Source organism: Pelophylax lessonae (genome assembly GCF_965119305.1).
Source record: "Pelophylax lessonae genome assembly, chromosome: 4".
NCBI classification, from domain to species: Eukaryota; Metazoa; Chordata; class Amphibia; order Anura; family Ranidae; genus Pelophylax; species Pelophylax lessonae.
The window spans coordinates 644,064,944-644,080,123 of NC_138771.1; the positions used below are offsets into that span (position 1 = coordinate 644,064,944).

General features: G+C 44.2%; 1 protein-coding gene across 1 annotated transcript; it reads left to right on the forward strand.

Moving 5' to 3' along the window:
• Nucleotides 1-9,425: 9,425 nt before the first annotated feature.
• LOC309552963 (olfactory receptor 11L1-like) lies at nt 9,426-10,367 on the forward strand (the record flags this gene model as incomplete). The annotated part of the gene is made up of 1 exon (XM_082253869.1): nt 9,426-10,367. One exon carries the CDS (start codon nt 9,426-9,428, stop codon nt 10,365-10,367), a length of 942 nt encoding a protein of 313 aa, XP_082109995.1.
• Nucleotides 10,368-15,180: the final 4,813 nt, after the last annotated feature.

Here is a 15,180-nt window from a genome sequence, read left to right on the forward strand (position 1 = left end):
ATTACAGCAGATATATTAATTTGCACCCAGGGCCGCTGATAGGGGGGGACCACAAGCCCTCTTGTAGGGGGCCTGAGCACACAGGGGGGCCCACACAGAGAGAGGGATTAGTGATGGACAACAAATACAGAAATCTTCCTCCAGCACCTGAATCTGATCTGTCCCCCTCCCTGCTATCAGCTTTTATCTGCTGAGAAAGAGACAGTTGTCCCTTACTAATCCCCCTCCCTTGTGTGGGACTCCCTCCCAGCACTTATCTCTGCTCAGGAGTTTATTTGTAAATTGTAACTTTGTTTCTCTCTCTCTGTCTCTCTGATCACTGAGCTCCAACTGCCCAGCCTGTATATTTTTCTCATCTCATCTTTTTTATTTAACATAGTTTTTTTTTTTTTTTTTAGATTTAGCAGGAATTATGCGAGTTATGTTATATTTGTGTCTGATAATAGTGATTTTGTTGTAATTTTAGCTAAATAGATCTTTAATATTTTCTTGAGGGGGCCCTGCCAGGTAGTCTGTACGGGGGCCCTACGATTTCTAACAGCAGTCCTGTTTGCACCCATGCTATGTGACAACTGATCAGGATTTTTTTTTTGCTATATAACACTTTCAGACAGTCAACACACGAACAGTAACATGTCTGGTCACAGCCAAAGGCAATAGATGGAACTAGAAACTTGAACTTAGTCTATTGCTGCTCAATCTAAAAGCATACATATTCTTACATCTAACATATGGGCATGGGTCCAGTCTTTAATGACAAAAGAGTAAGAACTCTCCATCACCAAGTATAATGTTACACCAGACCAGCACATGGCTAGCACGTGAGTGGAGAGTTCACATTTAACCACTTGCCAATTGCCGACAGCAATCCTACTGCGGCAGTGCGGCTCCCCTGGGTCCAGCGACGTCGACCTACGTCGCTGGACTACTAGTGATTCCGGCGGCGAGTGCAGGCGGAGGTGCGCTCCCACTGGGTTTAGACACAGCGGGAGTCGGGCCGGAGGAGGAGAGGCGGTGATTGCCGCCTCCTTCGTGATCATCGGGGAAACTGTGAGAAGACCCGCCTGCTTATGTAAACAAAGCAGGCCGATCTTCTCAGTGACAAACAGGAGGAGATCACAGGATTCAGCATAGCTGAACCTGCGATCTCTGTCTCTGTCAGAGAACCCCCCTCACATGTCAGTATGCAGGAGGCTCACATTTAACCCTGTGATCACCCATAGGGTTAACCCATTCCCTGCCAGCGTCATTATTACAGTAACAGTGCATATTTTTAGCACTGATTACTGTAGTAATGTCACTGGTCCCTCCAAAAGTGTCAAAAATGTCAGTTAGGGGTCCGATCTGTCTACCACAATGTTGCAGTCCCACAGAAAATTGCCGATCGCCGCCATTACTAGTAAAAAAAAAAACAATAAAAATGACATAAATCTTTCCCATAGTAAACGCGATAACTTTTGCGCAAACCAATCAAAATACGCTTATTGCGGGTTTTTTTACCAAAAATATGTAGCAGAACACAAATTTGCCTAAAAGGTTAAAAAAAATTAATTTTTTTTTTGGGGGGGGGGGGGGGGGGGGGAATGTTTTATAGCAGAATGTGAAAAATATATTTTTTTTTTTTTTTCAAAATTGTCGCTCTTTTTTTGTTTATAGCGCAAAAATTAAAAATCGCACAGGTGATCAAATACCACCAAAAGAAAGCTCTGTTTGTGGGGAAAAAAGGACATTGATTTCATTTAGGTGCAGCTTTGCACGACTGCGCAATTGTCCATTAAATAATGCAGTGCCGAATTGCAAAATAGGGTCTGGTCAGGAAGGGGGCAAATCCTTCCGGTCTTAAAGTGGTTCAGGTGCATTATGCAGGGGAGATTACCTTCTTTGAAGAAATTTAGCTTCATTCCCCCTGAACTATTTTGCTTTCACCAAACTGGCTGGCGCTCATTTGAGAGCTACCCCAGATTACAGTATATCATATTTTTAAGGGGATATGCATTGGTGATGTCTTTTCTTCACTGTTTCTTTCTCTAGTATGTTCATGTTAGGAGAAAGACCTGAATCATCAGTTTGAATTGATTAGAAAAAAATATCTTAGGGTTAGCTGTGTGCCTAACAAGTGTAATACCCCCAATATGTGCGGCTTTTACTAATAGATGGGGATGATTTTTCTCCCCGATTTGCAGGGGAAAATTGCAGCTACATTGCTGCTCTCAGTACAGAGCCCTGTGTTGTTAGTAAAAAAAAGTCTCTGTGCTGTGATTTACTAAGCCAATCAGCAGGTCCTAGCCAAAAATCATTGGCTGGGACCTGCTAACTGACATGTGCTGTACCGAATGACTGCACAGATGGGGCGGTGGGCACATGCGTCCCCTACCCAGAAATGCCAGATTACATACATTTATATGATCTGGCACAGAGTAGCTGCCCGCTGCAGTATACAGCATGTATGCTAGTAGCTAATTACCCATGTCTTTTTTGCAGATGTTTTGGAGTCCAAGGAAAACTGCACAAAGTAAGTCCTGAACTGAAGATTTAACCACTTTACCACCGGAGAATTTTGCTGTCTTACGTCTGGGCCACTTTTTGCAATACTGCACTGTGTGATTTTAACTGACAATTGCGCGGTCGTGCAACGCCATACCCAAATAAAATTGACGTCCTTTTTTCCCCACAAATAGGTGCTTTCTTTTGGTGGTATTTGATCCCCTGTGCAATTTTTACTTTTTGTGCTATAAACAAAAAAAGAGCGTAAATTTTGAAAAAATAACAATATTTTTCACATTTTTTTATATGAAATTCCCCCCAAAAAAATGTAAACATCTAAATTTTTTTAAATTTTTGGCCAATTTGTTTTCTGCTACCTATGTTTGGTAAAAAAAATCGCAATAAGCATATTTTGATTGGTTTGCGCAAAAGTTATTGCGTTTACTAACTAAGGGAAAGATTTCTGTCATTTTTGGTGTTTTTTTTTTTTTAACGAGTAATGGCGGCGATCTGCAATTTTTTTTGCGGGACTGCGACATTGCGGCGGACAGATCGGACCCCTGACTGACATTTTGACACTTTTGGGGGTACCAGTGACATTACTGCAGTAATCAGTGCTATAAATATGTACTGTTACTGTAAAAATGACACTGGCAGGGAAGGGGTTAATTTTATTGGAGAGGGAGGGGTTAATGTATGCCTGGTGCTTACTGACATGTGTGGGGGGAGGGGACTGTGTGACACAAGGACAGATCGAGGGTTCAGCTATTCTGAACCCTGCAATCTGACCCTGCCTGTCACGCGGGCGGATCTTCACACTCGATTCCCCGATGATCGGGGAAGAGCAGCGGCGATCGCCGCTGCTCCTCCCCTGGCCTGACTCCCGCTGTGACTGAATACAGTGGGAGCGAGCCTCCAGCAGCGCACGTGCGCCGCCTAGAAGGGGGAGTGTCTGGCAACGTAGGTCTACATCGTCAGACCTACAAGAGCCACTTTGCCGCAGTACAGCTCTAGTGAGCAGACGGCAAGTGGTTAACCCACCTTTTCTATGAGTTCCTACTTATCCCTGTTATCCGCAATCCTACCCCCTTCCTTTACCCCTTAAAAAAAATGTTTCCATCCCTTCTCCTTATCTTCCCCCCTTTTTTTTTTCTTTCTTCTCTCTTTTTCCTTTCTATTTTCTTTCTGAACCCTCTGACCCTCACTAGAAAACCCTCATCTACCTGACTCCTGATTCTTCTGCTCTTCTTCTTTTCTAAATCTCTTTTCCTAAAACCTCTTCTAGCTGACAACCAGATAGCTCTTCAGCATATTCACCCTCTTGGCTAAATATCTTCCACCCACTAATATCCAGCTCCTCCATGATGTTTGTGACATTTTATTGATGATTTTCATTTGTATGTTACCTAGTTATTAGTGGCTGTTATATCCCCACATTCCTCATACTTTCCTTTCTTCATCTCCTCCTTCTTCTTGGCTCCTTCTTCTTGGGTCCTTTCATATCATCTTACCTTTTTTATTTTCTTTCTCTCTACCCTTCCCCTTCACCTCTCCATCATAATTCATCTCAAATATCTTTCATTGGCTTTAAAAAAATGTAATGTCTTATGGTTAAGTTATGGATGAGAAAAATATGGCATTGATTACTGTGATCCACCTCTTAGGGTTTCAGGATCCACATAATGTAACCACTTAAGCCCCGGAAGATTTTACCCCCTTCCTGACCAGGGCCTATTTTGCGATTCGGCACTGCGTGAATTTAACGGACAATTGCGCGGTCGTGCGACGCTTTACCCAAATGAAATTGAAGTCCTTTTTTTCCCACAAACAGAGCTTTCTTTTGGTGGTATTTGATCACCTGTGCGATTTTTACTTTTTGCGCTATAAACAAAAAAAGAGCGACAATTTTGAAAAAAATAACAATATTTTCACATTTTTTTATATGAAATTCCAAAAAAAGAAAATGTAAAAATCAAGATTTTTTAACATTTTAGGCCAATTTGTTTTCTGCTACATATGTTTGGTAAAATAAAATTGCAATAAGCGTATTTTGATTGGTTTGCGCAACTAAGGGAAAGATTTTTGTCATTTTTGGTGTTTTTTTTTTTAACGAGTAATGGCGGCGATCTGCGATTTTTTGTGCGGTACTGCGACATTGCGACGGACAGATCGGACCCTTGACTGACATTTTTGACACTTTTGGGGGTACCAGTGACATTACTACAGTAATCAGTGCTATACATATGCACTGTTACTGTAAAAATGTCACTGGCAGGGAAGGGGTTAACTTTATTGGTGATGCAGGGCTTAAGTGTGTCCCTAGGGGCGTGCTTCTTACTGTAAAGGGGTGTGGCTAGTGATGTAACCACAGAGACATACGATCCTACATAGCAGGACCTTTGATCTCTGCAGTTAGATCAGGGAGAATGACAGGCGGCTTTGTTTCCATCAGCCACCTGCCTTTCTCCCTCTGCAGCGGACGATCGCGAGTGACATTGGGTCCGTCGGTCACACGCGCGGACATGTTAGGGAACGAGCGGGGGTGGGAGCGCGCCTCCGGCGGTGCGCGCTCGCCCCCTAGAGGCTCCCAGGCGAGCGACCTAGTACTACGTCACTTTGCCTGTACGGGGCTGACCGCCGCAGTAAATAGCCGTGCGGTGGTCGGTAAGTGGTTAAACATTTTGGCATTCTTTATATCTCTCCTATTTTATTGTTTGATAATGTGGAAACCTCCTGATCATCACTCTGGTGTCCTACAGGAAAACCCTCCATTCTCCCATGTACTTCTTCCCCTCCCAGCTTGCTGTAGCAGATATCTTTTTAGCAACTGATATTCTTCCTAACATGCTTTATGATTTTTTGGTGGAAAATACTACTGTCATGTCTGTTTCTAATTGTATTATTTATGTGCTGTCGCAGAAGGTTTAGAGTGTCTTTTATTGACATTGATGTCTTTTTACAGATATTTGGCCATCTGTAAGCCATTGCAATATCCTTTGTTAATGAGCCACAGGTTTTGTTGGATAATAATTAGCACAAGTTGAAGTTTTAGTTTTTTTTAGCAGTATTGACTTCTACTTTACTTTGCTGGTGAGTGGGGACTCAGGAGGGGAGCACGGAGTGACACCTGAATCCTTTTTGAGAAGACATCACTAGTACTAGAAGCAGCGCTATTTAACGGTCTTTGATCACTAATGATAACATGTCTGCTCACAGCAAAAGGCAATAAATGGTAGTAAAAACATGAGCATAGACCAGTGTTTATCAACCTTTTTTTCAGTCAAGGCACCCTTTAAAGTTATGGACAGTCTCAAGGCACCCCGTTCTAAAATGTAAACACATATTCTAATAGTTTTACATAATGCGGCAGCATCGACACATGTAGGACACCCAACATTAGAGGTGATTTATTCTTCCAAAGCAAATATACTTTTGTACACTGGTACCGACTAGTATTCCATTGTTTCTCCTCTCCTTCTGTTTCTCTCCATCACTCAGCTAATGGGACCCCAGTGTTGACGGATAGGGGCAGGGGAAGGTCAAACATGGATGCTGTGCAGGTGATTAACACCCTTCTTTTCAACACTGATAACATCACTGGTTGTTAGGACACTGGTGGCTGGAAGGTTGAAACGGTGCACAATAAAAACCTGTGGATTTGTGTAACTAAAAGCCAGGCTTCATCCACCTGCTGACTCGTATACAAGTTTGGGCAATTTTTAGGCATTTTGCCAAGGCACCCCTGAAGCAACTTTGAGGCACCACAAGGTGGGCACCCTGGATTAAAAAGGCTGGCATAAACTATAGATGCTTAATTCAATTGCATACATGTTCTGTCATCTCTCATATGGCATGGGTTCAGTCTTTATAAACAAAGTTGTAAGAACCCTTGTGCACTACATCACCCGATATAAACTTTGAGACATCTGACAGGCACATAAGTGGAGAACATAAATTTAAGGTGCGATATGAAGGGAAGATTATTTTCCTTGTAGAAGTTCAGATTCATATTTACTGAAGGGACTCTGCATAGGATGGTTCATGCTATGCTCTGCTTTTTGGATTCTGTAACTTCAGCAAATATTACACAGTGCAATACAGATTTTCGTGTCTATTTTCATGGTAAGAATATTTACCTTATGATGGTTTTCACCGACAGTCTTTGATTTGTTTTTATTTTTAGTTTTTTGCTTAGCTTAATTAGATCTGCAAGGTAGAAGTTTTGTGCTTGTACATGTTGTATATACAGGGTGGATGTACATGTGGTGGTCTGACATTTTTTTATATATTTCTAAATATGACTAAAGTATTTTTTAACCACTTCCTACAGTACTATGTATGGTTACGGCATGACTTTCTAGTTCTGGGAGGACATTCCTGGACATTATCCCACACACAGTATCTCACAAAAGTGAGTACACCTCTCACATTTTTGTAAATATTTTAATCTACCTGTTCATGTAAAAACACTGAAGAAATTACACTTTGCTACAATGTAAAGTAGTGAGTATACAACTTGTATAACAGTGTAAATTTGCTGTCCCCTCACAATACCTCAACACACAGCCATTAATGTCTAAACCGCTGGCAACAAAAGTGAGTACACCCCTTAGTGACAATGTCCAAATTGGGCCCAATTAGCCATTTTCCCTCCCAGTGTCATGTGACTCATTAGTGTTACAAGGTCTCAGGTGTGAATGGGGAGCAGGTGTGTTAAATTTGGTGTTATCGCTCTCACTCTCTCATACTGGTCACTGAAAGTTCAACATGGCACCTCATGGCAAAGAACTCTCTAAAGGGACTGGAAAAAATGAATTGTTGCTCTTCATAAAGATGGCCTAGGCTATAAGAAGATTGCCAAGACCCTGAAACTGATATACAGCACTGTGGCCAAGATCATACAGCGGTTTAACAGGACAGGTTCCACTCAGAACGGGCCTCGCCATGGTCGACCAAAGAGGTTGAGTGCACGTGCTCAACGTCATATCCAGAGGTTGTCTTTGGTAAACAGACGTATGGGTGCTGCCAGCATTGCTGCAGAGGTTGAAGGTGTGTGGGGGGGGGGGGGGGGTCAGCCCATACGCCGCACACTGCATCAAATTGGACTGCATTGCTGTTGTCCCAGAAGAAAGCCTCTTCTAAAGATAATGCACAAGAAAGCACAAGTCCTATAGACTATACCTATACCTATCTCTCACTTAATGTCTCTAAAACATGAATTCCTCTCCACTGAAAAAAAACTGAATCCCCAATGCATTCTGAAATGGAAACACAGAGTAGACTTATTTGAAAGAATGTTGCTTTGGAATTTCAAAGCTCTCGCCAAAGTGAGAAGAACAGGAGGGCTGGGAACCAGGAGGTGGGACTTTACGGGTACTGAATAGACATTGAACCTTCGTCAGAAAGTATATAAAATGTTAAAGCTTTATTTGGTTACACATAATAAAATATCATCTGCTTTACAATAGACAGAATGAAAAGACTAAAAGTAACATAAGACAAACACAGACAGTTCTTTGGATATGTTGCATGAATATTTACAGCAGTGTTAACAAGACCATACTATATTAAATAGAAGTGGCTAATCCGGTGGATGATCTGGCACTAGTCCACAAACAGGCGCCCAACATGTTTCGCAGGAGGCTTTTTCAGGGGCGTTTAGGCTGTTGATAATATGGTCATGCTAGTAGATCAAAACAATAGAAGGGAAAAAAGGAAAGAAAATTAGTGTAGGCAACTATATAATCATGTGGGCATTGTGCCATGCAGATCCAAGAGAGGAAAGCCACACCAATTTGAGAAAATACCCAAAAGCCCAGACAAAAATACCCGAGGGGTGACACACATGCATAGGGCTGTGGGAGACCAATAGGAAGCTGGGGGGGGGGGGGCGAGTGCGGGAGCTGATATTGAATAGCTCGAATTATAAAGGGGTGTAACTGAATGGAAAAAGAATAGCAATTGTAGTGCAGGCTGCATGCATCAGTATGTCTGTGAGTCAAAGATGTAGCTTGATAAAACACCTGTTTTAGTTTCTCATTCATGTGCAATATATCATATTATTGTTAGAGAGCTGCTGGTTGGAAATCATGGGGAGATGAGAAGGAACACGTCAAGAAACTGTTAGCCCTGACAATTAGATAAATTACCGAGCTGTGAAAAAAATATAAAGATATAGAGTAGACTTCTTGTTAGAAATGGAGGAAACAAGAGCAATCTTCCTTGAAAAATGGCACTAATATAGACATCATTGGTCATCCTGGATCCACTATTTCAGTCTTTCTCTTAATTTACCTTGTCTTTTTTGCAGATGTTTGCAGATGTTCTGGAGACCAAGGCAAGCTCCATGAATCAAGTCCTGGACTGAAGATTTAACTGACCTACTCTACTAGTTTCTACTTCTCCATCTTCTTTTTTTTCCCTCCTCTACTCCCTCACATTTTTTTTCTATCTCTTCTTCTTCTCTTGACCTTTTTCTTTTTTTTTTTTCTTTTCTCTGTTTTTCCTTTCCTCTTCTCTCTGACCCTTCTGCCCCTCAAGAGAAAAATCTTCTTCTACTCGATTTTCTCCTCTTCTTTTTCTAAATCTAATTTCCTAAAAACTCTTCTGGCTGACAACCATATAGCTCATCAGCATATTCAACTTTTTTGCTAAATATCTACCTCCCGCACTTAGCCAGCAGCTCTGTGATATTTGTGACATTCTGATGATGATTTGTATTTGTATGTTACTTAATTATTAATAGGTGTGATATTCCCACCTTCATCATACTTTCCTTCTTTCATCTCCTTCGTCTTCTTGGTTCCTTTCTTATCATCTTTCCTTTTACTTTCCTTTCTCTCTGCCCTTCCCCTTCTCCTCTCTATTTTAATTCAACTTAAATATATTTCATTGGCTAGACAAACTTGCTTTAAAAAACGTTCATGCCCTACGGTTAAGTTATGGAGGAGAAAAATATGACCCTGATTACTGCAATCCACCTTTTAGGGTTTCAGATTCCACATAGTTTAACATTCTTGGCATTCTTTATATTTCTCTTATTTTATTGTTTGACAATATGTGAAAACCTCTTGATCATCACTCTGGTGTCCTACAGCAAAGCCCTCCATTCTCCCATGTACTTCTTCCTCTCCCAGCTCGCTGTATCAGATATATTTTTAGCAACATGTATTCTTCCTAACACTCTCCATGATGTTTTGGTGGAAAATACTACTATCATGTCTATTTCTAATTGCATCATGCAGTATTATTTCTTTGCTGTTGCAGAAGGTTCAGAGTGTCTTTTATTGACATTGATGTCTTATGACAGATATTTGGCCATCTGTAAGCCATTACAATATCCTTTGTTAATGAGCCACCGGTTTTGTTGGATAACAATTATCACAGGTTGGAGTTTAAGTTTTTTAGCAATATTGACTTTTACTTTAGACATATCAAAATTACAATTTTGTGGTCCCAATAAAATTGATCACTTTTTCTGTGACCTTGAACCAATCCTACAACTCTCCTGCTCCAATACCACCTTTGTTCAATCATTAGTAACAATATTAACCATCATTTTGGGTGCCATTCCACTAGTTGTCATTATTGTATCATATGTTTATATTATGTTTACCATTTTCAAAATCCCATCTATAACTGGGAGGCAGAAAGTTTTCTCAACATGCAGTTCCCACCTGACTGTTGTCTCCATGTCTTATGGTACCTTAATTGTTGTGTATTTGATACCGAGTAGAGAAAAATCACGGAACAATAAATTTGTGTCATTACTGTACACAGTGGTCATCCCTCTGATGAATCCAATTATATACAGCCTGAGGAATAAAGACTTGAAACAAGTTGTTGAAAAAATTATCAACAAATTTGAGGTTTCATTTAAGTGACTTAACTAGTCATACAAACTAAGATCAAATAATTATTTAACTGTTAGTTCATAATGTTGAAATGTACCACTGGAAAAAAACGTACACCTTTGTAAATTTTTTATTGCCGTGTATCCCCATTGGGGAGAATAAACCCTCTATTTCTCCTGGGACCTTTTGTCACCAAAAATGAAAATGAGAAAACAAAAAAACAAAATGAGTTTTCACCAGAGCAAGAGACAAGGGGGGATTTTCCAATGGAGAAACCAGTTTCCGGGACAGCTGAAGCTCTCAGATTTTCCATAACTTCATGCTTCATTTCTGTAATAGGAAGTGAAGGAAAACCAGGAAAACTATCAAACAAATAAAGATTTTCTGAAAAATAAAAGGTTAAACACACAGAATGTCAGGCCCTTTATAATTCTGAATGCACCAATCCTGTAGCAATTTACATCAATGGTCATGAAAAGTCTATACACAGCACAGGAAATAAATCATAAGACAGGATGTAAACAACCTTTTTGCTATAAATATCATAAAAACTTTAGTGAATACATGATACAAGGAGAGAAAATTAACAGCTTATCAAAAGGCTTTACAGAAGATCAGACAGTTTTCTGTGGTCATTGGGAAGCTGTGTAGAGTGGAAAGCCCATCCTGAATCCACATAGGAGAATGCACTAAGCAAACCCACCAGATGCTGGAACCCAGTGGCACATAATGTTTGGATGGTTTCTTTGACAACGTGTTCCAGTCTCTTCATCCCTTTTTCAATCCTGACTAATGCCTCGAACACACGCAACGATTATCGGTCGACCGATCATCCGACTTTTGCCCAGAGTGGTGTTTTGTTGTTTGGAATGTGCCTAGACTGCACACAAATTTTCTCGGCCAACAAAAACTGAATTTTTGTAAAATCTTACCTGTAAAATTCCTTTCTCTGAGTCCTCCGACAGTCGCCGCCTCTTCATATTCGTCACAATGGGGTATTAGACTTTGCTCCGAAGGAGTAGCTAGGCAACAGAATATGTTAACATTAAAGCTTTTAACATATCCCACCCACAGGGGGTGGTCCCCTCAGTCAATACCCTCCTACTTCCTGCAACCATATCTCAGTTTCAGTGGAATAGCAGTAGAGTATACAACCAAACCCCAAAAGAGGGGCGGGGGCGGCGACTGTCGGAGGACTCAGAGAAAGGAATTTTACAGGTAAGATTTTACAAAAATTCAGTTTTCTCTTACGTCCTCCGACAGTCGCCGCCTCTTCATATTCGTCACAATGGGGACGTCCCAAAGCAGTGCAAACATGAGGGGTGGGAAACGCAGCCGCGCCGTAAGGCAACGCAGTCTCCACATCAAAGAAAGGAACCTTACCAAAGGAAGGACACCAGCTGGGCAACATGAAAAAAACTTGCTCAACAGGAGCAACAACCCAGGAAAAACAAATAACCCAGGGATAAAAACGTATCCCAAAACAGCCAGGGGTCCAAAACAAAGGACCCTAAGGAACTGCCGCACTAAGAACCTTGCGGCCAAAGGAAGCATCTGCCGATGCCTGAACATCTACTCTGTAGAATTTTGTGAAAGTGTGTACGGTCGACCAGGTCGCCGCCTTACACACCTGGGCCACAGAAGCCCCATGACGACAGGCCCAAGACGTACTCAGACATCTAGTAGAGTGCGCCTTCACAGGCACAGGAGGAACTTTTCCCTGCAAAGCATATGCCTGTTCAATGGTCTGTCTGATCCATTTGGCGATGGTAGAAGCCGACGCCGCCATACCCTTCCGAGGACCCTCCGGAAGGACAAACAAAGAATCCGTCTTGCGAAAAGACTCAGTCGATTTAAGGTAAACCCTTATCGCCCGAACAACATCCAAAGAGTTTAACCTCACCTCCTTCGGATGTTTAGGCTTCGCGCACAGCGAAGGTAAGACAATATCCTCATTGAGATGGAATTCCGAAACTCGCTTCGGAAGAAAAGAAGGATTAGGTCGCAAGACCACCTTATCCAAGTGAATGACCAGATACGGAGACTTGCAGGACAAAGCCGCCAGCTCCGACACTCTGCGAGCCGAAGTGATCGCTACCAAAAAGGCGACCTTTTTGGACAACATAGACAACGAGATCTCCCTGATCTGTTCAAAAGGAGCACGTTGTAACACAGATAGAACGAGATTCAAGTCCCAAGGAGGCAAAGGCTCCCTCCTAGGAGGGACCAGATGCCACACTCCTTGAACAAAAGTGTCAACTAATTAGTTAGAAGCCACAGGACATTGAAAAAGAACGGCCAGCGCAGACACCTGACCCTTGACCGTAGCCAGCGCCAAACGCTGGTCGACACCCGTTTGAAGGAAGGACAACACTCGTGAAACCGAGTACGTGCGAGGTGAAAACCCCCTGGACTCACACCAGGCAAAATAGGCCTTCCAAGTACGGTAATAGACCTTCCCTGAGGAAGGTTTCCTCGCATTGATCAAAGTGTGAATGACCTCAGGGGAGAGACCCCTATCCTTCAGGACCTCGGTCTCAACAGCCAGGCCGTCAAAGCCAGCGACTGTAAAGCAGGATGGAATATCGGGCCCTGAGACAGGAGATCATCTCGAAGAGGTAGACGCCATGGGGCGTCGACCGCCAGATTCACGAGGTCTGCGTACCAGGACAGGCGAGGCCAGTCCAGTGCCACAAGAATCACCGTGCTGCCTTCCGAGTGCAACCTGCGGAGGAACCTGGACAGCAATTGAATCGGTGGAAACGCATACATCAGTCTGTACTGATGCCACGGGGCTACCAACGCGTCTGATGCGTCTGCCCGAGGGTCGCGCGTCCTCGCCACGAACCTTCTCACCTTGTTGTTCAGACGAGATGCGAACAGGTCCACATCTGGAAGACCCCACTTCGCGCACAACATCTGGAAGACAGCCGGGTGGAGAGACCATTCCCCCTGATCCAGGGTCTGGCGACTCCACCCCCGGAATGTGAACTGCCGTTATTGCCGGGACATGAGTCTCGGCCCAAGACAGAATGTCGGCCACTTCCCGAGCCGCTCGGGCACTCCTGGTGCCCCCTTGGTGGTTGATGTAGGCCACCGCCGTGGCATTGTCCGTCTGCACCCAAACCGGACAGCCCTGCAGTCGGTCCGTCCAGCGACGAAGGCAGAGATTTATCGCACGCAATTCCAGAATCTTGATCGGAAGGAAGGACTCCCCCTCCGACCAAGTTCCCTGGGCGGACAGAACGCCCAGAACACCACCCCAGCCCGACAGGCTGGCATCCGTGGTGATCACTGTCCATGAGATAGGACGAAAGGACTTGCCCCCCGATATCATCGGGGACTGGAGCCACCACAGAAGATCCCTTCTGGTGCGAAAGCTCAACGAAATTAGAAGATCCAGAGATTGGGGTCGCCCGTCCCACTTGGACAGGATCTCCGCCTGGAGACCCCGCGTGTGAAACTGGGTGAAGGGAATCGCCTCGAAAGCCGAGACCATCAATCCCAGACATCTCATGCACGTCCGGAGGGACGAGCACGGACTGTCCCTGAGGGACCTGACTTCCTCCTGAAGAGTCCTGAGCTTGTCTTCCGGCAGGAAGACCTTCGCCTGGATCGAGTCCAGGATCATTCCCAGGTAGGGAAGACGAACCGACGGACTCAGCGTCGACTTTGGAAAATTTATCGTCCAACCAAACTCCTGTAGAGTTTGCATCGTGATGGACAGGTCCTTTTCCAGACCCTGGCTGGACGCAGACCGAACCAGAATGTCGTCCAGATACCCCAGGACAGAGATGCCCTGAGCTCTCAACAAAGCCAGAACGGGAGCAAGCACCTTGGTGAAAACCCGAGGAGCCGAGGCGAGACCAAAAGGCAACGCCACAAATTGGTAATGATCCTCCGCAATGGCGAATCGAAGGAACCTCTGGTGAACCTCGAAAATCGGGATGTGAAGGTACGCATCCTTCAGATCGATGGAGGCCATGAATTCCCCCGGAACCAGGGCAGCCACCACCGACCGCAGGGATTCCATGCGGAACTTGCGAACCCGCACAAAGCGGTTCAAAGCCTTTAAGTCCAGAATTGGACGAACCTTGCCCTCCTTTCTGGGCACAGTGAACAGATTGGAATAAAACCCCCGAAATCTGTCCCGATGAGGCACCGGAACCACCACTCCCTGAGCCCCCAGGTCCCGCCCCGCTAGGTGCAGGTCCTGCAAACGCTCCGGAGACAGCTGAAGATTTGAGGGAAAGAATCTGCTATCCGGCCGAGAGAGAAACTCGATCTTGTAGCCAGATCGAACGATTTCCTGAACCCACCGGTCCCGCACGCGGGCCAGCCAGGGTTGAAGAAAAAAGAGCAAGCGTCCCCCCACCCCAGAACTGGGTGAGGGCGCCCCTTCAGGCCGCACTGTTATGGGTAGAGGGTCCGGACTGACCGGACTTCTGTTTACCAGACCACGGCTTCTTTTGGGAGCCTCGACCCTTGAACGGTTTGCCCTTGTAGTGCGACCGAAAGGCACGAAAGGACCCCTGAGGAGGCCGAAAATTAGTATGCTTCTTACCAGGAGCCCCCTTAGCCTTGGGGAAATGGGGCAAGAGCGTGCTCTTACCGCCCGTGATCCCCTTAATCAACGTATCCAAGGACTCCCCAAAAAGGCGAGATCCATCATAAGGCAGATTGGCTAAGGTCTTGCGCGAAGATTGGTCCACCGACCAACACTTCAACCAAACCAGGCGGCGAGACAACACCGCCACGCTTTGTACACGTGCAGCCAACGGCACTAAGTCCAAGTCCGCATCACACAGGTACATGACACCCTGATGGATTTGATCCACCATAT